Source organism: Puma concolor, chromosome A2, assembly GCF_028749965.1.
Source record: "Puma concolor isolate L17-30 chromosome A2, mPumCon1.1.hap2, whole genome shotgun sequence".
NCBI classification, from domain to species: Eukaryota; Metazoa; Chordata; class Mammalia; order Carnivora; family Felidae; genus Puma; species Puma concolor.
The window spans coordinates 167,137,660-167,161,961 of record NC_141668.1 but is presented as its reverse complement, the minus strand read 5'-3'; the positions used below and the strand labels follow the sequence as shown (position 1 = coordinate 167,161,961).

The window sequence follows — 24,302 nt, the reverse complement described above, 5'->3', positions numbered from 1 at the left end:
TTCAGAATAGAAGGAGAGATAAAGGCTTTCCCAGACAAACAAAAACTGAAGGAGTTTGTGACCACTAAACCAGCCCTGCAGGAGAGCGTAAGGGGGACTCTGTGAGTGGAAGGCAGCAATGACTACAAGGGACCAGAGACATCACCATAAGCACAAAACCTGCAGATAACACAATGGCAGTAAATCCATACCTTTCAATAATCACTCTCAATATAAATGGACTAAATGCCCCAATCAAAAGACACAGGGTATCAGAATGGATAAAAAAAAAAATAAGATCCATCTATATGTTGCCTACAAGAAACTCATTTTAGACCTGAGAACACCTGCAGATTGAGAGTGAGGGGATGGAGAACCATCTATCATGCTATTGGACATCAAAAGATAGCTGGAGTAGCCATATTTATACCAGACAAACTAGATTTTAAAACAAAGTCTATAACAAGAGATGAAGAAGGGCATTATATCATAATTGAGAGGCGTATCCATCAAGAAGAGTTAATAATTATAAATGTTTAAGCCCCCAGTGTGTAGCACCCAAATATATAAATCAATCACAAACATAAATGAATGTATACACAATAATACTGTGATTATAGGGTACTTTAATACTCCATTTACCGCAATGGACAGATCATATAATCAGAAAATCAATAAGGAAACAATGGCTCTGAATGACAGATGGACTTAACAGATGTATTCAGAACTTTTCATCCAAAAGTAGCAGAATACACATTCTTCTTGAGGGCACATGGAACTTTCTCCAGAAGAGATCACTTACTGGGACACAAATCAGCCCTCAACAAGTATGAAGAGACTGAAATCATACCATGCATATTTTCAGATCACAATGCTATGAAACTTGAAATCAACCACAAGAAAAATTCGGAAAGCCCCCAAATACATGGAGGTTAAATAAAACCCTAGTAAAGAATGAATGGGTAATTCAGGAAATTAAAGGAGGAATATAAAAATGTATGGAAGGGAATGAAAATGAAAACATGAAAGTCAAAACCCTCTGAGGTGCAGCAAAGGTAGTTCTAAGAGGACAATACATTGGATTTCAGGCCTTTCTCAAGAAGCAAGAAAGATTCCAAATACAGAATCTACCCTCACAACCAAAGGAACTAGAAAGACAGCAGCAAAAAGAAAAAGAGAAAAAAAAAAAAAAACAAACAACAAGCCCAAAGCCAGAAGAAGAGAATTAATAAAGATTAGAGCAGAAATAAACAATATAGAATCCAAAAAACAGAACAGATAAATGAATCTAAGAGCTGGTATTTTGAAAGAATAAACAAAACTGATAACCTCCTAGCCAGATTTCTCAAAGAGAAAATCTGGTTGGGAACAAATAAAATCACAAAGAAAAGAGGAGCGATCACAGCAAACACCGCTGAAATACAAAAATTATTTGAGAATACAATGAAAAATTATATGCCAACAAACTGGACAACCTGTAAGAAATGGACAAATTCCTAGACACCCACGCACTACATAAACTCCAAAGGGAAGAAATAGAAAATTTGAACAGACCCATAACCAGTGAAGAAATTGAATCAGTTATCAAAAATCTCCCAACAAATAAGAGTCCTGGGCCAGATGACTTCCCAGGAGAATTCTACCAGACATTTAAAGCAGAGTTAATACCTATCATTCACAAGCTGCTCCAAAAAGATAGAAATGGAAGGAAAGCTTCCACGCTCACTCTTTTTTTTTTTAAATTTTTTTTAACGTTTATTTATTTTTGACACAGAGAGAGACAGAGCATGAACGGGGGAGGGTCAGAGAGAGAGGGAGACACAGAATCCGAAGCAGGCTCGAGGCTCTGAGCCATCAGCCCAGAGCCCGACGCAGGGCTCGAACTCACAGACCGTGAGATCGTGACCTGAGTTGAAGTTGGACGCTTAACCGACTGAGCCAGCCAGGCGCCCCACACACTCATTCTTTGACGCCAGCATTACCTTGATCACAAACCAAAGACCCCACTAAAAAGGAGAATTACAGGCCAATATACCTGATGAAAATGGATGTAAAAATTCTCAACAAGATATTAGCAAATCGAATTCAACAGTATATTAAAAGAATTCCTCAACATGATCAAGTGGGATTCATTCCTGGACTGCAGGGCTGGTTCAACATTTGCAAATCAATCAACATGATACATCACATTAATAGAAGAACGGATAAAAACCATAGGATCCTGTCAATAGATGCAGAAAAAAAAGCATTTGACAAAAACAGCATCCTTTCTTTAAAAAACCCTCAAGAAAGTCAGGATAGAAGGGACATGCCTTAACATCATCAAAGCCATATATGAAAGGCCACAACTAATGTCATCATCAATGGGGAAAAACCGAGAGCTTTGCCACTGAGATCAGGAACACGACAGGGTTGTCCCCTTTTACCACTGGTGTCACTGGAAGTACTAACCTCAGCAATCAGACAACAAAACAAAATAAAAGGCACCAAAATTGAGAGAAGTGTCAAACTTTCACTCTTCACAGATGAAAGGATACTCTACTTGGAAACCCAAAAGACTCCACCAAAAACTGCTGGAACTGATCCATGAATTCAGCAAGGTCGCAGGATACAAAATCATTGTACAGAAGTCGGTTGCATTTCTAGACACAAATAATGAAGAAACAGAAAACTATATCAAGTAATCAATCCCATTTACAATTGCACAAAGAACCACCAAATACCTAGGAATAAACCTAACCAAGGAGGTAAAAGATCTGTACATTGAAAACTATAGAAAGTTTATGAAAGAAACAGAAGAAGACACAAAGAAATGGAAAAACATTCCATGCTCATGGATTGGAAGAATAAGTATTGTTAAAATGTCGATACTACCCAAAGTGATCTACACATTCACTGCAATCCCAATGAAAACAGCACCAGCATTCTTCACAGAGCTAGAACAAACGATCTTAAGATTTTTATGAAACCACAAAAGACCCCAGATAGCCAAAGTAATGTTGAAAAGAAAACCAAAGCTGGAGGCATCACAATCCCGGACTTTAGTCTGTATTACAAAGCTGTAATCATCAAGACAGTATGGTATTGGCACAAAAACAGACACATAGACCAATGGAACAGAATAAAGAACCCAAAAATGGACCCACAAATGTATGGCCAACTAATCTTCAATAAAGCAGGAAAGAGTATGCAATGGAAAAAAGACAGTCCTTTCAGCAAGTGATGCTGGGAAAAACTGGACAGCAACATGCAGAAGAATGAACCTGGACCACTTTCTTACACCATACACAAAAATAAATTGAAAATGGATGAAAGACCTAAGTGTGAGACAGGAAACCATCAAGATCCTACAGGAGAAAACAGGCAACAACCTCTTTGTCTTCACCTGCAGGAACTTCTTACTTAACATGTCTCCAAAGGCAAGGGAAATAAAGGAAAAATGAACTGTTTGGGACCTCATCAGGATAAAAAGCTCCTGCATAGCATAGGAAACAATCGACAAAACTAAAAGGCAACTGATGGACTGGGAGAAGATATTTGCAAATGACATAATGGATAAAGGGTTAGTTAGTATACAAAATCTATAAACAACTTACCAAACTCAACACCCAGAAAACAAATAATCCAGTGAAGAAATGGGCAGAAAACATGCATAGACACTTTTCCAAAGAAGACATCCAGATGGTAAACAGACACATGACAAGATGCTCAACATCGCTCATCATCAGGGAAATACAAACCAAAAACACATTGAGATACCCCCTCACACTGGTCAGAGTGGCTAAAAGTAACAACTCAGGAAACAACAGATGTTGGTGAGGATGTGGAGAAAGGGGAACCCTCTTGCACTGTCGGTGGGATACAAACTGGTGTAGCCACTCTGGAAAACAGTGTGGAGGTCCCTCAAAAAATCAAAATTAGATTTACCCTATGGCCCAGCAATAGCACTACTAGAAATTTATCCTAAAGGGCACACGGGTGCTGATTCGTAGGGGCACATGTACTCCAGTGGTTATAGTAGCATTTCAACAATAGCCAAATCATGGAAAGAGCTCAAATGTCCATCAACTGATGAATGGCTATATATATACAGAGAATGGAGTACTACTTGGTGATGAAAAGAAGGAAAGTTGACCATTTGCAACAACGTGGATGGATCTGGAGGGTATTATGCTAAGTGAAATAAGTCAGTCAGAGAAAAGCAGATATCATATGATGTCACTCATATGTGGAATTTGAGAAACTTAACAGAAGACCATAGTGGGAGGGAAGGAAAAATTAGATACGAAGAGAGAGGGAGACAAACCATAAGAGACTCTTAAACATAGAGAACAGACTGAGGGTTGATGGGAATAGGATATGGGGGAGTGGGGAAAATGGATGATGGGCATTGAGGAGGACACTTGGGATGAGCACTGGGGTTGTATGTAAGTGATGAATCATAGGAATGCGCTCCTGAAGCCAAGACTACACGCATTGGCAATAAATTTAAAAAAAAAAAAAAAGAAAGAAAGAAATTACACAAGGCTGGGGGAGAAAACACCTGAGTGTGTGTAAGCCATATCCCAGTAGATCAGATATTTTGTCTAATTTTCCTCTTTGAGAAAGAAAGTCTGTAGGTCGCTGGAGCAGAAGGCACCAAGCCTAGATTAGAATAATTTGCACAGACTGAAGATTCAGCCCTTGGCTCATGTGTGTTGGGAATCTTTGTGTGTTTTTTGGGGGGTGATGGTGGAGGGCGTGCTAGCCTTCCAGCTAAAAGAATTCAGAAATATGCGTCGCCTTTGGCAATGTCTGCCTTTAGGAGGTGACTGCACATTTCTAAGCAAAAATAAATAAATTAAATAAATAAATAAATAAATAAATAAAATAAAAAATAAAAATATGAGTGTACATGAAAAGTATGTGTTACCATATAAGGATCCATACCTGCTGTCATAAAGGCTACATAAAAATTGATTTGGAGGAAATTTTCCCTTGGCTTAAATTTTGCCCTGATCTGATAGCAGAAAGAGGTTTAGAAATGGACTATCCAGGACTAAGGAGGAACTTTACAGTGGAGAGACCCAGCAGACAGCGCCTTAATCACGTGATCAAGACTCACAGCACCAACAATGGGACAAATCGATGTCTTTGGGCTCCCGACATGATGCACTGAGAATCCATAGTGTCTCTCCTGTGACAGTGCTGCCCCCAAATGCAAAACCTGGATGTCATTACGAGGAAGCATGGAGCCAACCCAAACCGTGGGACAGCCCCCCAAATAGCCGGACGTGAAAGTCACTCAAGACGGCTGTGCTGCCAGGGGTTGAGCAGATCCAAGGACACTAAGGAGACCCCACCAGTAAACACGACGTCTGTTCCTGCACAGATCCTTTTCCTATAAAGGATCCAAGCCAAACCAGACCAGACCAAACCAAAGGGAAACCACTGGCCAGCCTGAACGGGGCTGGAGGTTTTGGTGGTGGTAACAAGTCAACATTAATGTCCTAATATTGATGCCTGTGCTGTGGTTTTGTGGGAGAATATCTTTGCTTCTAGAAATTCCACACGGAGCTAATTAGGGGCCTCAATGGTGTGGCCTCAAATGATTCAGAGGGATAAAAGGTTTTTATGCCCATTTCTCCTTTTTCTGCTTGAGTCTAAAGATTTTTTAAAAAAATGATTATGTTTGCTTGGATCGGGCAGACTGCCACTTATGGCGTTTCCCCATCTTCCTTAGTTTTTAAGCAAAGGGGTTCTGTTTCGTGACTTTTCATCCTGTGGTCGATAAGGTAACTTCCCTCGGTTTTAAGAGCTGCTCACACTGGCCTTTGTTCTCAGAACCCAATTTGGACAACACAATTTCTGGTCCCCCATGAAAACGATGGGATGTGCAAAAGAAGTGTTCAAAGGGCCAGTGAGAAGGGTCAGTGCAGCAAGCACCACTCTGCCCACAGGGGTTAAAAAGAGCAATCTGGACAGGGCGGGCCGAGAGGGAATCTGCCAGGGGGACCCTCACGACAGGGGCCATGCTGCCCGTGGTGCGGGGGGGGCTCTCTGTGGGCTTGGTTTCCACTGCACCCATCCTAGCAGAAAGGCCTTTCTCTGCATAAGACACATCAAAAAGCATTTTTAAAAAGCAGACATCAGGCCTCACTGGGCTCAAAGGCTCTGAGCAAATGGCAGGTAGGATTCCCACCAGTTCTGTCAGGGCCGCCTTGTGGTGGGGACCACTCTGGTTCTGCTTTCAATGGGCTTCTTGGAAGAGAAATTTCTCTTGGCTTAAGATTTATTTGGCCTGAGATGTAAAGTTTCAAGTGTGCACATGCTTTGTCTTATCCAGAACTGAATGAATGAATGAGTGAATGAATGAGTGAATGAATGAATGAGTGAGTGAATGAATGAGGGAGGGAGGGAATGAATGAATGAAAACAAATCAACAGATGTTGTTAGGCATTGAGTTAGGCACCTCTTTGGAAAGCAACATAAATGAGTTTTCTTTGGTAAAGGCAGGCTAAAAACGCATCTCAGACAGAAGCATCCTCCCCCTTCAGACAGGCCCTCCTCCCCCCTCAGACACAGGCATCCTTCCACCCAAACAGGCACCTTCCCCCATTCAGATAGGTTCTTCTCACTCAGACAGGTCCTGGCTGCTCTCACCCAGTCTCCCCACTCTGGCTGCCCTCCTCCCTCAGATCAGGCCCTACCCCCTCTGATCAAGCTTTCCCACTCTGGCCTGGGCCTCTTCCCTCAGACCAGGCCATCCCCACTCTCACAGAGCTTCCCCACTCTGGCTGGCCTCCTCCTTCAAACCAGGCCTGCCCCCCTCTGACCGAGCCTACTCCCTTCAGTCCAGGCCCTCCCCGCTCTGGCCAGCCACAGGCAAGTGGACTCACTCCGGGCCAATCCCAGGTGGGCACTACGGGTATGGTTGAGCCTCAGCTGGGTGATGTAGTTGCAACAGTCCAGGAAGGCCTTCACGCACGAGGCCTCGTGCTGGATGAACCGGGCCCTGCGCTGGCACGAGAACTTCATGGGGTTCTCCCGCATGCCATGTTCACAGCACTTGCGCAGCTGCCTTGGGTACTGACCCACTGTGGGGACATGACACCGGTCAGGGCCTCAGCCGGGACCTCAAAGCAGGAGGAGCTCAGGGCGGACCAAGGGTAGGACGTCCCCAGGGCCGGGCCCTGCCCTGCTCCCTCCTGGGCTGGATCCCGGAGGGACAGGGTTTGGGGGGAGGTGGGGGGCCCCCACCTTTGTCCATCCTCTTCTCCATGAGCATCACCGAGCGGCGGCGCCGGGTAGCTGGTTTGGGGCACTGGGGATCTGAGGGGAGGGCACACGCGAACAAGATGGGTTAAGCGTCAACGGAGGGTCCCCGATGTACTCCTCTCAGTAGCCGTGAGGGAGCCATGAGTTGTTGTTCCCATTTGACAGATGAGGAAACTGAGGCTCAGTAGGCAATGATTCACTAGGTGGGGGCTGGGGCAGGACTTGAACCCAGGGCCCCCACCTGTTCTCAGCATCTGAGGACCTCAGAACAGTGCCCTCCACCTGCTCTCAGCATCTGGGGTGGAGGCCCCACACCTCCCGGGCCCTCACCTGTCCTATCCGGGGTCTGCAGGTTTGTGTTGGTCTGGAATGCCAGCCCTGCGTCCGTGAAGACGCCGGCATAATCCTTCCCGCTGCCTGCGGTGCAGCCGATGTCAGCCTTCTCTACCACGTTCCAGATCTGCGGGAGGGCAGGGGTCACCAGGCTGACATGTCCGACCGCCCCTGCGTTCTGGTCCCAGACCCCTCTCAGAGCTGCGTGCACAGCCCCCGCCAACCACCCCCAGCGCGGACTCCTCCATCTACGTTCCCACCCGCGGCCTTCACTTCCGTGCCACGTCTGTGTCCGTCCCAGCCTCCGTCCCGCCCACGCCTAACCCCACTTCCGGTTCCCTTCTGAGCGCCACCCGCGCCTCAGCCCCACGCCACCCCTTTGCTTCCGCCACACCCCAGCGGTACGGGGCGCACCTTGCTTTGAGTTAACTTATTCTTCTTGTTCAGCACGAACACGCCCTTGTCCACCACCACGAGCCCCACTCGGGCCCCGTGGTCCCCCTCGATCTTGAGGGTCATCTGCTGGCCAGGTAGGTAAACCCTCTCTTCCTTCCTGCCACCTTTCACCACCAGCTGTTGGGGGGGGGGGCTGTGCACAGAGGTAGGAGTGAGGGGTCAGCCCTGCCAGGCTGGGTCTCCATCAGCAGTCAGCCCAGGGCAGTGTCCGTGCTGTGCTGGTCAGGAAGGGGCAACGGTGGAGACAGACAGACTGAAGGTGGAAAGGCCAGCAGGGAGGGAGATACTGAGGCTGAAACAGAGGTGGGGAGAGAAGGAGCTGGAAAAGGAGAAGATGGGTCTCGGTTGGGGAACCCACCCAGAAGGCTGGAGAGAGGCAGAGACGGAGCGAGCACTGGCCAGGCGGGGAGTGCCAAGATGGGTGCAGAGGAAGGCTCCGGAAGCTTACCTTGCCCACACAGGAGTCCTTGACATCCACCCACACGGAATCGGCCACCACCTCCCTCTGGCCATTGTTGTTAATGAAGGTGTAATAAGCCACCAGGCGGAAGGAAGGAATGAAGTCCTCAGTGATGGTCAGGGGCATCGCGTACATGTCCTGGCCGGGCTCCCGCGTCTGACGCTCCGCCTTCAACAGCTTCCCTTTGTTCATGATCTGGGGGAGACAGGTTGGCATAAGGAAGAATCAGCAAGGTGGAGGGGGGTGGCCCTGGACTGGGGGTGCTGCAGAAGTAAGGAGGAGGGGTCTGGGATCCTAGGAGGGCACGGACCAGGTAGGTGAAGTAGCGGATGTTGTTCTCCTGGGTGGTGGTGGGGTCAATTCGCAGGTGGAAGTTGACGTTGAGATCTTCCCCTGGCTTGAGCTCCACGCGAGGCACAGAGATGTGCAGGTAGTTATTACTCATGGTGCTGTAGGGTTGGGCGTTCATAGTCCTGTTGGTCTGTCGTGACTCTGGGATACCATCCTTCCTAGTGCTTACCTGGGTGAGGAAAGGGGGATGAATTCTGGCCCCCCAAAGATGTCCACATCCTAATCCCTGGGACCTGGGAATACGGTACCTTCCCTGGCCAGAGGGACTTTACAAATGAGATTAAGTTAAGGGTCTGAGGATGGGGAGTCTGTTTTGGATTATCCAGGTGGGTCAAATGTAATCACCGGATCCTTATAATATACCTATGCAGATGGCCAGACTGCTGGTGCAGATAAGATCCCCTCTATGCAGATGAAAACCCTCTATGTGAATGGCAGGATGCCCTGATACAATAAAAGGACCCCACTCCTCACGTGGCAGGATGACCGTGGCAGAGGACAGAGTTCCTCCCTGCAAATACAGTCCCCTATTTCCCAGAAGTGGGGCTAGAGGAGGGTGAGGACTCACGGTGATGGGCAGGGACCTAAAGGTTTTGTGTGTGTTGATGATCAGCTTGGCCATGCCGTCTTCCTGGGTGAAGGAGCGTGATTTGGAGTACTGGGTCACCACGGGGACGTTGCGTGCTGGGGAGCCGTCGGGGTTCGTCACAAACACCTGCGGGTGCAGCGCAGGGGCAGGTGGAGGGCGTTCAGGTCGACCCAGAGGCGTGGCTGATGCTCAGGGGAAGGGTGGGGGAGGCAGCCCCACCCCGGGTCTCACCATGAGGTCAAAGGGCATGCCTGGTTTGAAGAACTTGGACGTCTTGGTGAAGTGGATCTGGTAGGGGGAGGTCACGATGGGGATCCCGCTACGCTCCGCCTCCACCATGTCGCTGCCTGAGGGGGCCAGCTGTGAGGGCAGGTTCCTGGGCCACCCCTCCAGGTTGGACCACACCTTACACTGGGCCTCCCTCAGACTGGGCCTTCTCCATCAGACTGGCTGGAACCTTCATTCTGTTCCTCCCCCATCAGACTGGGTCTCCTCTGTCAGACAGCTTCCCACCTTCATACTGGGCCTCCCCTCTCAGACTGGGCCTCCTCTATCAGATTGGATCCCACTTTCATACTGGGTCTCCCCCATCAGACTGGGCCTCGTCTACAGACTGGATCCCACCTTCATAGTGGGCCTCCCCCCTCAGACTGGGCCTCCTCTATCAGACTGGATCCCACCTTCATTCTGGCCTCCCCCTCAGACTGGGCCTCCTCTACAGACTGGACCTCACTTTCATTCTGGACCTCCCTGCCTCAGAATGGGCCACCTCTATCAGACTGGATCCCACATTCATTCTGGGCCTCCCCACCTCAGATTGGGCCTCCTGTATCAGACTGGATCCCACCTTTATTCTGGGTTCCCCCCTCACTGGGCCTCCTCTGTCTGACTGCATCCCACCTTCATACTGGCCTCCCCCATCAGACTAGGCTTCACTATCAGACTGGATCCCACCTTCATACTGGCCTCCCCCATCAGACTGGGCTTCTCTATCAGACTGGATCCCACCTTCATTCTGGCCTCCCCCCATCAGATTGGGCCTCTGCTATCAGACTGGATCCCACAATCATACTGGGCCTCCCCCCTCAGACTGGGCCTCCTCTACAGACTGGATCTTACTTTCATTCTGGACCTCCCCCACTCAAAATGGGCCACCTCTATCAGACTGGATCCCACTTTCATTCTGGGGCTCCCCCCACCCTCAGAATGGGCCTCCTTTGTCTCACTGGGTATCACTTTCCTCTGGATATCCTCTCTTACACTTGGCCTTTGCCCTCAGACTGGTTCTCCCCTGTCACACTGCATTCCACATCCATTCTGGGCCTCTGCCCTCACACTGGGCCTCCCCCCTCATTTGGGTCCCTTTCCTCAGACCAGGCCTCACCTGAGTGCAGGATAACGGTGACAGACACGTACAACGACTTCCCCACCAGGGCATCTGCTCCGGAGGGTTCCACCCCGCTCAGCAGGACCTTTCGTTCCAGCCTGGCCTCCCCACTGCCATCATCGATCTGGGGGAGGAAGGAAGGCTCAGAGAGGGGGAGGGGCGCAGGTGAGGGAGGGGGAAGTCCAAAGTGGAGGAGGCTCAGAGGGGCAGAGCACCTGAACACGGGTGAGGGACTGGGGCAGCGAAATCCTCTGTTCACCATCCTGGACCCCAAAGATGACGAAGGCTATTCCATCCACATTCTTCCCATACAAGAACCTGAGAGGCAAGAGGGTCTCAGATGCTCCTCTCCTGAAGGGTGAGGCTGCCTGCAAACTTCCACGGACCCCTGGTCCCGCGCCTGGTGCTTACCTGGCCAGTATCTGGTTCTTCACTCAGCGCCCACCTGGTCCCACACCTGGCCACACTGCACCCGGGTTCCCTTACCCGGCCCCTACCTGGCTCCACCCCTAGCTGCCAACCTGGCCTGTCATCTAGCCCTCACCTGGCCCCCATCCCCTCCCCTCCCGCCTGGCCCCATTCCTAGCCCCTCACCTGGCCGTGATGGTGACCTCCAGGCCCTGTGGGTCATCAATGTAGTAGAATTTCTCTGTAGGCTCCACTTGGACCTCAAAACTGGGCAGCACTGGGGTCGAGACGGCACCAGTAGGCTGTCAGCACTGGGCCTGGCACTTGGGGCCCCCACCCTGACTCCTTCCTCCTCTTACCGTACTCCTTCACCTCGAACTCAGCAGAGAATACCTGCTGTGGGGCATCTTCATAGTGGGCTTCTATCTTCCACTGCCCTGTACTGTGGGGAAGGCAGGTGAGTGAGCCAGCCAGACGCCCTCCCTTGGCATAGGGAACCCCCTCTAGGAGGGCCTGACATACTTGACCAGCTCCGGGATGTTCCAAGACAGGGACAAGATGCCAACCTGGTTCTGAGAAGATAGGGAGTCCTTCTTGATGAGAATATTGTCGGGGGTCTGTGGAGACAGGGAGGGCGTGTCTCTTCAGAGACCTGGCTTAGCCCCTAGGCTCTCTTCCTCCTCTCTGTGTCTGGACACTCTCTGTGTGTCATGACTACTGGGGCAGTGGTTATGAACATGGACTTGAGTCAGTCAGCCTGGGTTCAAATGCCCACTCTCCCACTTACGCGCTGTGTCACCTTGGGCAAATTACTTGATGTCTCTGTGCTCAATGTGCCCAGCTAGAAAAAGGAGAGGAACATAGCCCCTCCCTCACTGGCTTGGCACATGATTCATGTAAGCTGGAGCTCACTCTCGTCGGAGGCTGTCTGAACACTGATAGTAACTAGCATTTATCACCTACTTTGTGCGGGACCCTGTGGTAAGCATCCTATGGGCGCTAAGTCACACAGCATTGCCTACCTTCGACTCTTTGACCTACAAGAATACAAAGTCGTGTGGTTCAACCTAACACACAGTATGTCATTCGTTGCAAATAACTAAACACCAGGAGACATCATGTAAAAATCTGGCTTTCTGGCTTCTCTTGGAAATTGGTATAACCGTGGATACGGGTTCCTGTTGGCACATGGCGACATTTGACTGGAACTGGGCAGAGGCTCTACCGTTAGAGGTGTGTGTTCTCCGTTCCCCACAAATCCCACCGATCCCCACAGTCAGCTTGTGGCTGTCAGGACCTGGTCCCTGTTAACTTTGCATGATTGCAAGAAGTACTCATGATGATCCTCTGAGAACGACCTACCTCTTCCCTCTGTCCTTCACTTCCTCCTTCCATTCCCCCTCCCCCCCACCCCTTTCCTGCCTTAGCCCAGTAAATTGTAATGAAATTACTGTATGCCAAGCACCCATCCTGTCTGGAATTTAGGTTCTGTGGAGGTCTAGGGAATGGGCAATTAGCAAATGAATACATTCAATTTATAGGGTGCCTAAAGGAGATGACAGGAAGGGAGACCAGTGGAGTGTGTGTGTGTGTGTGTGTGTGTGTGTGTGTGCGTGGGTGTGCGTGGGTGTATGAGTTGGGAGAGGGTGTCTGCAATTTTACAGGTCCTCAGGCTTCTCTGTAAAATTGTGCCATCGGTGACATTTGAGCAGAGACTTGAATGACGTGATGGGGCAAGCTATGTGGGTATTTGGAGGGAGAGCGTTTTGTGAGTAGTGGGGGAACAGCCTGTGCAAAGGTCCTAGGGCTGGCTCTTTATGGCAGTTGGAGGGACAGCAATAAGGCCCATGTGGCTGGAGCAGAGTGAGTGAGGGGAAGAGGGGGAGGAGAGGAGGAGAGGAGGACAGGTAGGGGACAGGGCAAGTCTTGCAGGGCCTTGGGGAGTGCTGGGAGGACTTAGGCTTTTGCCCCAAGGAGGTGGGAGCTCCTGGAGGGCTCTGGGTGGAGGAGGGTGGGACAGGAGTTGGATGCTCGAGGCTGCCCCCTGGCAGCAGGAGGCGGATTGGGCTACAGAGAGTTTTTATCTGTCATCTCAATCTTCAGCTGAGAAAACCAAGGCCCAGGAGGGTGAAGTGACCTGTCCCGAGTGACACGGTCCCCAGAGATTTGTCTGGAGACGGAATCCACGGGCAGAAGCATCACTGTGCCTGGTATCCCCGGATCTCTGCCCTGTGTCCAGGACTCTTTCTGTGTTCAAGGCTCTACACATTTCTTTGCCTTTCAGCCTCTGCAGTCTTGCCCTTTCCAGAGTCTCTTTCTCTGTCTCAATCTCTTTCTCTCTCCCTGAGTCTTGCCTGGGGTGTGTCTTGGTCCCCAGCTGGCTGGTACCTGGATGCTGATGACAACGGCCCGGCCCACAGGCAGTAGGTCATTGTTGACCGTGAAGATCCGATAGAGGACTGGAAGATGGTGGGAAAGAAAGGAGGTGGTAAGTGAGGCCACGCCCCTCCCCACAATCTGGCCCCTGGGTCCTCAGCTGCTGCCCAGCCCCTTACCCGTGGAGCCTGGGGTGTAGATGGGCTTGTCCGTCTGGATGAAGATGTACCCGCTCTGAAAGCTGACCAGCACCACCTTCTCCACTACGGTGCTCCCAAAGTCCGCCTGGATAGTCACGAATTTTTTCTCCTTCCCGGATATTAATTCTTGGTTGGCTGGGATCTAGGCATAGCCAGAGAATCATTGAGATGCTGCCTCCCGGCCCCTTGCCCGCATTCAGCTCCAGGCTTTCAGAGGGGTCCACACCTGTCTGCCCTTCCTGCCAATAGCACCTGTCCACCACTCCGGGTCTCCCTGGTGTGCCCAGGCTGGGAGCGGAGGGGTAGTGGGGGTGGGGAGCAAGGGTCTAAGATGGGTAGGGATCAGAAAGGGGGATGAGTAGGGGGAATCAGACAAGGGGCTCAGAGGACGTCACTTAGGAGAGGGGATCAAAGCTAAGGGCTCAGGATAGAAGAAGCTAATTGAAGGAGAATTCTCAGAGAGGGGAGGGGCTCCAAAGTGGGAACTGCTCAAAACAGGGCGGAGACTCAGACAGGTGGGAGGGGCTCCAGCAGGTGCACACACATTGATGTTGACTGTGCCCATGTGGTCGGTCTCCCTGATCAGAGCAATGGTCTCGCTGAACATCCTTTGCTTCTTCGCTGGGAAATCGTAGACGTTGACTGTGACTGCAAGGTTCCCTCCATAGTCATGGGCCTCAAGCAGCACCTTCTCCTCGTTTCCCAGCCGCAGGATGTTGGGGGTGATCATGGAGAACCTGCAGGTCAGGTGGAACACGGGATGGAGCTGCCGTTCTAGGGACCACGGTTCCAACCCTCACCGACATATCACGAAGCCCCCAAATCCTGTGAAGTCAGATCTCGAGGCCTCCAAGTGATTCTGCAGCCACAGAATCACTGAACACACCACAGGCACCCAAACCCGCAGACCCCTGCTTCTAGAAACATCCGCCTCCCATTGTAACCCGAGTGCCATGAACCCCCAGCTCATGAAATCATGAGCTCCCAGGCAGCCCAAGTCCATTCACATCCCAACCCGCTGACCCCTGCCTCCACAGACACCCACGTGCGCCCTGGACTCTACTAGGACCTGAACCCCACCCCCACCTCACAAGTAGCCCGGTTTGGAGAAGGGTCATGACCACTCACATGGGGTCCCCCGGTGCCAGGGGCAGGATGGGAAGCAGCAGCAGCAGCAGCAGGCTGGGGCCCGAGGCAGGCCCCATGGTGCAGGGACGCTGGAGGGACAGAGGGACGGAGGAAGCGGACTGGGAGGGAATGAGCAGAGGCTGCTGGAGGCTGCCTTTTATCTGGCTCCCGCCTCCCCCTGCAACCTCAGCCCAGCCCGCAGCTCCCGTGGCTTCCCCCTTCCTGGAGCTGCCCCAGATTGCTCAATACCGTTTCCTAAGTTTTTCAATCCCTGGGGCCAGTGTGTCCTGGGGTAACTAACCCAAGGGCATGTCCTCCAGCAACATAGACACACCTTCCCCCTGCCAAGGTCTCCCTCAGGGTCAAGGTCAGTTGGCAAACAGGGTCCTTTCCCTGTTGCACCTACTTAGTGGTGGAGGAACACTGAGGGCCAGAGAGCTCCCCACCCCAGGTATCTGGGCCTGGCGCCCTGTCTTCTTTTGGCCATGCGTTTGTTAACCAATGCCTTCGTATGGGTCTATCTCTATGCTGGTGGCTGGAGTCCCTCTTCTATGCTGGGGTCAGACTGAGGGATGAGGTCCAGCACAGACACTCCCGGCCCCATGGTGTGTCTTCCCAGTGGAGAAGAACCCTGCTTTGTAGAAGGTCAGGTAAAAATTCTCAGAGGAGGGGACATTTCAGCTGGGCTTTGCTGTATGTGTAGAAGTTCACTCTCTCAGTGAGCATATATTTTAATATAAGTGGAACCTGGAGCTCCCTTCATGTACCCTTGTCAGGATGCCTGAGAGACTATAATGGTTAAAAAGAAAAACTTTCCTCATCAGTGAGGCAATTTCCCATTGCTAGCTTTTTTTTCTGTCTTAATGTTACAATATTATCGTTAATATTATTAAAATTATTATTATTCCATCTGTATTTAATTCTTTATGAATAGCTAATATCTTCATATGGTTCAACACCTAAAGGGCCCACGTAGATGTACAGGGAAAAGGCAATTTGCCTCCTGTTCCCGTTCCCAACCATCCAGGTCTCAGATGCCACAGTGAAACCAAATCCCTTGTTTCCTTCCAGAGATATGCATTTTGAATGCTGGCAAGTTTTAAAAACAAATTCCCAGTCTTCTCTGCCTGCTATTCTTCCTGGTCTCCCTGGGTTACGCCTTGCCTTCTTCGTAAACAGTATCCCTCAGAGATCGTTTAATATCAGTGCCCAGAGAGCTTCCTTGGTGTTAGAGGCAACTGCCTCCTTTTACATTGTGTGAAAGCGACCAGCCTCTTCCGCGTGGACAGACTTCCCTGGATACAGTGAGTGGTCTTGACCTGCATCGCTTTCCAGCTCTGACACTTAGAGGTATACTTTGGCGCTTGATTAATAGCCACGCTGAGCCTCAGTTTCCCCCGTCAGATGAGGTTGTAATAGCACTCACGTCACAGTTGTCATTGCCATGAAAGGACATGACCCTGGACCAAGAGCTACTTGCATTAATAATCCTGCAAGATATGGCTGTATTTCCCTCCATGATTGTATTGATTTACATCCTTGCTGGCCTTGCAGGAAATTGCTGGATTTCCCCACTGTCTCACCACGACAGCATGTTGGCGAAGCTTTGCGTTTTTGCCTCGGTGTCATTTGATGTGTGCCTGTTGGATTCCCAGCAAGGTTGTGCATCTGGGGGAAGGGGTGTGTGAAGTCCAGGGCACGGGAGGCAACAGGTATGTGGGTGGGGGATCCTGATCTCTGAAGGCCTGGTTTCCAAAGTCCCAAGGAAGGGGTTAATGGGGAACCCAGCTCTGATTTCCTGTAATCCATGTGCCTTTCCTGGCCCAGGCTGCATGCCTGGAGTTGGGGGAGGTGTGCAGACACAGAACAAACCTGGACCCTGTCTGCTTGATTGCGTCACCCCTTCTTTGGGAGAGGGAGGGTGCAAGCACCTGCTTACTGTCCAGAACTGAGATTCAACTTCTGAAACAGAGGTTGGGGTACCTCCTAGGATCCCCCAAACCTCAATTACTCCCATTTCCCTCCCCCACCCCATTTCCTGGTTGCATTATAGCCCTAAACAGTCAGGGTTTCTGCTTTGACGGTCTTGGGAAGGCATTCCTGCTGGCCTGTGCCTCCCAGCAAGGCTTGGTTCTGGCTTTCTCAGAGCCTCAGTTAATCCATCTGAACAATGGGATTGATGATAGTTCCTGCTGTTTCGACAAAGGTGCTGAGATGCTTCAGAGCGCTGGGCTTGGAGGGAAGGTTCACGCCTATGGTGGTGGAGGTCTGCGGAGGGTCCTTGCCCCGACCTCCAGGAAGTGACCAGAGGGGTGAAGGCAGAAGCAGAGGTGGGCCTGGGAGAAGGAGGGGATTCTTGGAAGCTTCATCCTGGGGAATGTGCATTTGTGCCCGGAAGTGTGGGAGAGGGATGGCAGGCAAGATAAGCCAGCAGGGGAGAGAGAGGAGGAGGCCTGGCTGATGGGATTCCCGTTAGCTGGCGTGCCCTGCCCAACATTCCAGGTTGGACAGCCGGAGGGCCAGGCTGCCTGGGTTGAGGCTAAGTGGGGTCTCTGGAAGGCACTTAACCCCAACACAGTATTGGCTGTGTGTCCCCGATTCCAGTTGAACTGGTGTCCTGAGTTTCGTCTGGCACCCCAGCTGGAGGAAGGAGAGGAAGGGGAAGGAAGGGGGAGGATTTCTGGGCGGGGGGAGTCCGGGCACCCCTCTCCCCCCCACCCCCTTGAGTGCAGTGATTTCCCTGCTGCACCCCCACCCTCACCCTTGAGTCGGTGCCAGGCCTGGGAACAGCGGGGACTGCCCCTCCCCTCCTGGCCCCCCACTTCCAGGATGGGGTCCTTGCTACACTGCTTTCTGAGATTTTCCCCCCATGACCCACGGCCAGGGCACCTCCCCCACCATGCAGCCCAGGCCTCCCCTTCTCCCCCTACTCATTACTCATTAACTGGAAGGTAAACTTGGTCCGGCTGGATCTGATCTGCCCCATGGCTGCTTCCCCCGCTCCCCCGCACCCCTGACTCAAGCTCAGGAGGGGCCTGAGCATCAGGGACCCCCACCCTGGAGGGTGCAGGGGCAGGCTGGACATTCACAGCCATGAATGTCCCTCTGAGCATTGGGTGACAAGCCAGTGGCATGGGGCAGGCAGAGGCTCAGCCTGGTGCCCCGCACGTGGTGAGACCCCATTGCACGTGGACTGTATGTTTATTATTTCCAACACCTGCTTCTCTTCCTCACTTTGTTTCGTTGACAGCCCTGCCCATCCTCCAAGCCGTCCCCCATCGTCCTCCCTCTCCCCTGCACTCACTGTCCCAGTCCATCTGTCTGTTGTCTGCACCCCTGTGGTCTGTGGCCTCCCTGCTGCAGAATCACTCCTTTCAGCTCATCTACTCTACAGCAACGGGGGACTTGGTGTAAAAACACAGCTTTGTGACCCTGCAAAATTATGGTGTGGAATACGTGAATGCACGCTAGTGAGTTGGTCTCCATGAGACTCAGACACAGCACTTTATTTCATGAAACTTGTTTCTTCTGCATCCCTGGTTTGCAGACCAAGAGACTGAGGGCTTTGAACACTTGCCCAGATCCTCTAGGTGGGAGGAGCTGGGATTTGAACCCAGGCAGCCGGGGTCCAGACTTCAGGCTCCTAAGCTGTAGGAGTCTCTGACTGCTGTTGTAACAAATGACCACACACTTGGTGGCTTAAAATAATACCTATGTATTATCTTGCAGGGCTGGAGGGCTGAAGTCTGAAGTCAAGGTGTGGGCAGGGCTGTGTTCCTTAGGGGGGCTCCAACTGGGGGAACTGGGAATCCACTTCCTGCCCTTTTGGGCTTCTAGAGCCCATTGCACCCCTTGGCTCAGGGGGCCAGCTGAACCTCACAGCACATCCCTTATACGTGTTTCCTCGTGGCTCTCCTTGTCTGACTGGGACCCTGATGCCTCCCTCTCATAAGGACCCTGGTGATGACACTGGGTCATCCAGGATCACCTCCCATCTCAGTCACATCTGCAAAGTGCCCTTTGCCGCTTCATGTGACATCCTCGCAGGTTCTGGGGATCAGGACGGGGACTTCTTTGGGAGCCTTGATTCTGCGCACCCCTGCACGCACATGGAGTAAAGCACCGACTTTGATGGTCACGTCCTTCCCTGCTGTAACCTTCTTGGCTCCCACAGGCATTAGCACGAAGTCCAACTGTTGTCTTGAGGCTTCTGCCAGCTGCTCCCCCACCCTCCCTGCCCCCCCCTCTCGGCATCAGCCAGCCCTGCAGGGGGACTGGCAGGCTATTCTGGGCTTCTCCGCGTGCTCATATAACTTGCTCAGTCTGCAATGCCTCCTCACTTCCTTGTCTGGCTGGGCCATTTATTCATCTGGGCCCCGTTATACTTGTTTCTGTTTGCAGGAAGCCTTGACCCCTGCCTGATTCTCTACCTGTCATCCCATGCCTGTGGGGTGGGGTGTGGCCCCCACTGAGAACTGTCTGCTGAGCTCCAAAAGGGGCTGTAGGCACTCTGGCTGAAAGGGGGTTTGGGACAGGGGAGACAATGACATCTCTGGAGCTGCCCATGTGGGTGCACAGGTGCAGTGCCCTCTTCAAGGTTCAGGGCAGCCCACGAAAGGTTAGGCTGTGCTGAGCCACTCACACCATTATCACATGTGTGATACTCAGTGGCCTCATGGGAACCTCATTTGACATGTTAGGATACAGAGGTGAAACTGCATACCCAACATCCGGAGTTGGGGGATGTTGGAAGTTGGTCACAGGGAGGCAAGGTGCAGAGGGGCAGTGGACATGATGAGGGAGCATAAGGCTAGTGGAGGGCAAAGTACAAGCTAGAACACCTACATCCATCCCAGGTGGGATATGTGTGACATTCCTCGGACACTCCTGGCTGCCCAAGAACAAAGGAATGAAACTAAAGGTTGACTGATAGAGATCACAGTCATGCAGTAAAGGAGTCTTCTTCAGTTTACAGATAATTTAGTAAACTGCAAGAAAAAGGCAATCTTATCCATAGCCTAATCTCTAGAAACCTATAGACTCCATTTCCTGGAGACCTAATATCACCCTCATCAAGATGTAAGGGCATTAAATGCTTGCCATGGTGATGTGGGAAACAAAGAGAAATGAAATATAAATTCCCTTACTGCCTACAGTCCGTTGGTAAGTCCTCGAAACCGGCAGAGTGACCTCCCTCTAGGAGCTCAGCTGCCTTGATGGTGACACTTTGCTAAGGGCAAAAGGGTATCTTGGCTTAACCTTATCCTGAACCCCCAGGATCCTGTAAGTCTTCTTAAACACATAAAAATTAATTTGCAAACCTCCTTTATCTTGAAACCCCCAGTATATAGGTAATTTTATTCCAAGCATTTGGCCCTCAATATACATCTGAAGGGTCTCTTGACTGATGTTTTACTAAATGGTAATAAATGAATTTTCCTAACAGCAGCTAGCCCCTCAATTTTGGCTTCCAAAATTCCTTAGAGACTTATGCTGTCCCTAACCCCCTCCCAATCTGAAGGTATATAATTCTGTCACTCCTCACAATCCCAGTGCAGCTCTTTCTGTCCACGGTTCCTGTCCCTGTGTTTCAGTAAAATCACATTTTCTTTTTGCACCAAAGACGTCTTCAAGAATTCTTTCTTGGCCATTGGCTCCAAATCCCCACCACAACTCCAACATACCATCATTTGGTGCCCATTGTGGGGCTTCAAGTCTTTTCATCTGGACTTTGAGCCGGTGTAACCTTGATGAGTACTTTCTCTCTTCTTCCTTTTCTCTCATTTCAGGGGCTTTTCGAGAAGTATGGTGTTACTGGAACAATTTGACGTCAATTGATCAGGTTGCAATCCTCTAGCCTGTGGCTACTCTATGGAGAGGAGAAACCTCCTTCTGGCTAATAAGACTCAGAAACTTGATGTCCTCTCTTTATTCCTGTCCTTATACAAAGTTGTCTATCTGGGCACAGGACAGCCACCTAAGTCCCCAGGATGGGTGCCAAACTTAAGACTCACATGTGAGGTTTCCTCCTCATTGGTCTAATGTGATCCACTCCACATCTCTGGTCTAGCCGCTTCTAGCCATGAGACCTCCACTGGGAGCTGGCTGAAACCACTACGATGGAATTAAAAGCCAGTTGGGGACTGTTTCCTAGGAAATTGGCTGTAAAGACTATAAATGTTGGAATGTCCCTTAGGTCATGAAGAATTTACTGTTTTCAGTCAATGTCCTCTACGAACTAAATTACAAAATTGGGTAATGCCCCCTTGTAAAAAATTTCCAGTATTTTCCATGGGCTAAAAATGGTGCTTTCTTTGCAGCCTTCTCAGCAAGGCAAACTTGGTCCATATGCCAGCACCCATTTGTAGACTAGGATATAATGGGGGAACTGGGGGGACTCTAGCATCCCTCCTACAGGGGCTCTTAGCAGCTTGCCCATAACAGTTTCATTGGAGGGACACCTCAGGTCACTTTGACACCTCTGGAACCTCTGACATATCTTGGGCGTGGGATGCCAAGCTGGAATTGGTGGGGATTTTCGTGGTAATGGACCTTGTATCTCTCTCTAGGAGGAACCTGGGAGCTTCTCTTCAGTCTCCAAGGACCCTCCCTTGGGATGCCTTTTTAACCCACTGGAAACAATTTGGATTGCAAAATTTAGAAAAGGACTGATCTGCTGTGACACTGCATGGCCTTGGTAAACAGGACAATTGGACAGAGGTATCCTAGGTCCAGGCCTTCATGGGTCTAAATCAGGACCTGGACCAAAAGACCTCTTTCAGAACGTGTTTGCCCAAATGTGTTTTCCCCAATAAACTCCCTCCTAACATAGTAGATGCCTAAATAGGCCTCCTCTAAATAAATCCAGGACACTGGAGGAAACCCAGGCCATCCCTGACAAAGGGGACGATGACTCTTTCTCTCTGTTCCTCCTCCTAATAGATGCGAAGCCTTCTCCCTCATTTATTTTTCAGGTTAATGGCTATCATAGTTGAAACCAACTGTGGTTAGTCTACCTGAGGACAGAGACTTTAAGGAGTATTCCCAAGCAGCAGCTGATACTCTCTTTGTTTCAGGGAAATTCCATGTCTTCTCTGGCCTGACATAAACTCCATATTTCCACTTTGGTGGAAAACAAACAAACAAACAAATACACATGGCATCTGATCCTCTGTCCAAACTGACAAGGTTCAGGTTCCTTCTCTGCCTTCTGGCACCTCACCTCTTCTGCTTTCCCCTCCCCCCCCCCCCCCGTTTCTGCACCACCTTGAGTGAGACCTACCTAACTGGTGTCTACCCCGTCTTGGGTGCTCCCAGGCACTGTTGGCTCCTCCTGTCACCCTGAACAACAAGGAGTGAAGAGCACCCACTTGCGCCCCCCCCCCCCCCGCCACTTCAGATTTCGCCACTGGTGTCCCAGGTAAAATCTGAAAATGGGGAACAGATTGTCTTTTAAGTGGACCCAAGTGGAACATATTTGCTTAAACTAATTTAAGTTTTTTGGTTTAATTAAGATAGGCGTGTCTTTAGAGTTAGCATTAAATATAAAATTTTTTCTACTTAGGTTTACTAAAGGTCAAATAAGCTCATGTTAGCTCTGTTGCAATTTTTCAGCAAAAAGGTGAGTTGAAGCGATAGTTCATTTTGTCTGGCTCAAAGTTTTCATGGGTATTTGTTAAGGTAGCTTTAAGGGTAACATACAGCTTTAAGGTTTTGCTTGATGATATGCTTGATTAAATTCATGGGACATTTAGGCCTTTTCCAAATAGGTTGCAATGTTGAAGCATTACATTCTGAACATAGGTTCGTGCTTTTGACTTACTGCAGAAAAACTAAGGATATTTGGGTCTGTTAGAAAACATGTTTTGTGCTTAACTGATTCGTAAGTTTGCCATCTAAGGAATTCTGATGTAACAGACAGTTCACAGTTGGTTACTACTTAGTTTTCACTGGTTTCTAAGAGTTAAAATTCTATAAGTGTAGTTAAAACTGTTGGAAATAAGGAAAGCAGTTTTGTAAGCAGAAAAGTAGGAGATATGGGAGAAAGATATAGGGAATGCAAATACATTTTTGTTGGAGGTAAAAGAAAGTAATTTTGTCCTAAATGAGACTGGTTGTTTGGAGAGAGATGGCTTGGGACAAAATCTGAATGAAAAGGAAAGATGTAGAAGGTTTGTGAAGGGAAACCTTTGGAAAAGAATTTTATGTGTGTTCAGGGTGGACTAGGGTTGAAATGAATGGATTTTAAAAGTATGCTAGTATAAAATTAAAATTCTGTTTTTCTCTCTGTTCAAAAGGCAAAGTTTTCTTGGATTGTTGGTCTGCTCTTGATAAGAAAATGTAAACAAAGGTTATTTTGTCTTTTGTCTACCAGGAAAACCAAAGGTTACGATTTGTCCATATCAAATCTTTGATGACATAAAGTTAAGCCTTCTCCATGTTAAAGGAGCTAAGTTTTGCTAACAACTAGAGAACGCTACATAAGTGCCTTTGGAATCTCTTATTGCCACCTTGGTTAAATAAATAATTTAAAGTTTTAAGGTTTATAATGACCTGTAATCCTATTTAGGACGTGCTTTACAACTTTCTAAGGTTTTTACAAACTTTCCAAGATTTAAATTGTAAATGAAGTCTTTTTGACCATTTAGGCCTTTTCATTTGGTATACTAAGTTACTTGGAAAGAACTGTCAAATAATGGTAAACCTTAAGTTGTACTGGGTAAATCCTATAACTGGTCAAATACTTATATAATTCCTAAAGTTTTAATATGTTTTGGTAATAAGGTCATGACTTAATATTCTGATTGTTGAAGTGTTATTTGTCACAGAAATAACACAATTTCTTTGTCAAGTGCGTCGTAATGAACTCTCAACAAATCTTTAACAATGTCCATTTCTGAGATTTTGTCATTTATAGTTATTGTTCTGATGCTTTTACAAAATGTGTTTCTTCTTCAATGAGAGTTATAAAAAGGAGTTTTAGGGAAAATACAGGTATTTGACATCTTTAAGATTAATACTAAAATAGGTAAGAATTTCCAGAACTAAAAAGCTAATTCAAACTGACCAAGAATTAGTAATATGGGATTAAATGAACTGAAGAAGATGGTTATAGGTTTGTAACTGTTGTTTTGAAGTATTGCTGGTTTTTTAATGTTGGCTTTTCCAGATTAAGGGAACTTTCTTTTTTATTTTTTTTTTAATTTTTTTTTTCAACGTTTATTTATTTTTGGGACAGAGAGAGACAGAGCATGAACGGGGGAGGGGCAGAGTGAGAGGGAGACACAGAATCGGAAACAGGCTCCAGGCTCTGAGCCATCAGCCCAGAGCCCGACGCTGGGCTCGAACTCCCGGACGGCGAGATCGTGACCTGGCTGA

At 49.3% G+C, this 24,302-nt stretch overlaps 1 protein-coding gene across 1 annotated transcript in view; it reads right to left on the bottom strand.

Moving 5' to 3' along the window:
- Positions 1-15,060, bottom strand: part of LOC147583826 (complement C3-like) — a 39,379-nt gene extending 24,319 nt beyond the window's left edge. Inside the window, exons 1-17 of the mRNA XM_086699297.1 lie at positions 14,925-15,060; positions 14,341-14,533; positions 13,776-13,938; positions 13,609-13,679; positions 11,743-11,837; positions 11,580-11,662; positions 11,407-11,497; positions 11,028-11,130; positions 10,810-10,936; positions 9,657-9,772; positions 9,405-9,551; positions 8,796-9,005; positions 8,474-8,680; positions 7,984-8,142; positions 7,567-7,696; positions 7,219-7,290; positions 6,858-7,055 (exon numbers count right to left, since the gene is read on the bottom strand). Coding sequence (XP_086555423.1) covers positions 6,858-7,055; positions 7,219-7,290; positions 7,567-7,696; positions 7,984-8,142; positions 8,474-8,680; positions 8,796-9,005; positions 9,405-9,551; positions 9,657-9,772; positions 10,810-10,936; positions 11,028-11,130; positions 11,407-11,497; positions 11,580-11,662; positions 11,743-11,837; positions 13,609-13,679; positions 13,776-13,938; positions 14,341-14,533; positions 14,925-15,001 — 2,242 coding nt within the window. The 5' untranslated portion in view covers positions 15,002-15,060. The remainder of the gene's footprint in view (positions 1-6,857; positions 7,056-7,218; positions 7,291-7,566; positions 7,697-7,983; positions 8,143-8,473; positions 8,681-8,795; positions 9,006-9,404; positions 9,552-9,656; positions 9,773-10,809; positions 10,937-11,027; positions 11,131-11,406; positions 11,498-11,579; positions 11,663-11,742; positions 11,838-13,608; positions 13,680-13,775; positions 13,939-14,340; positions 14,534-14,924) is intronic.
- Positions 15,061-24,302: the final 9,242 nt, after the last annotated feature.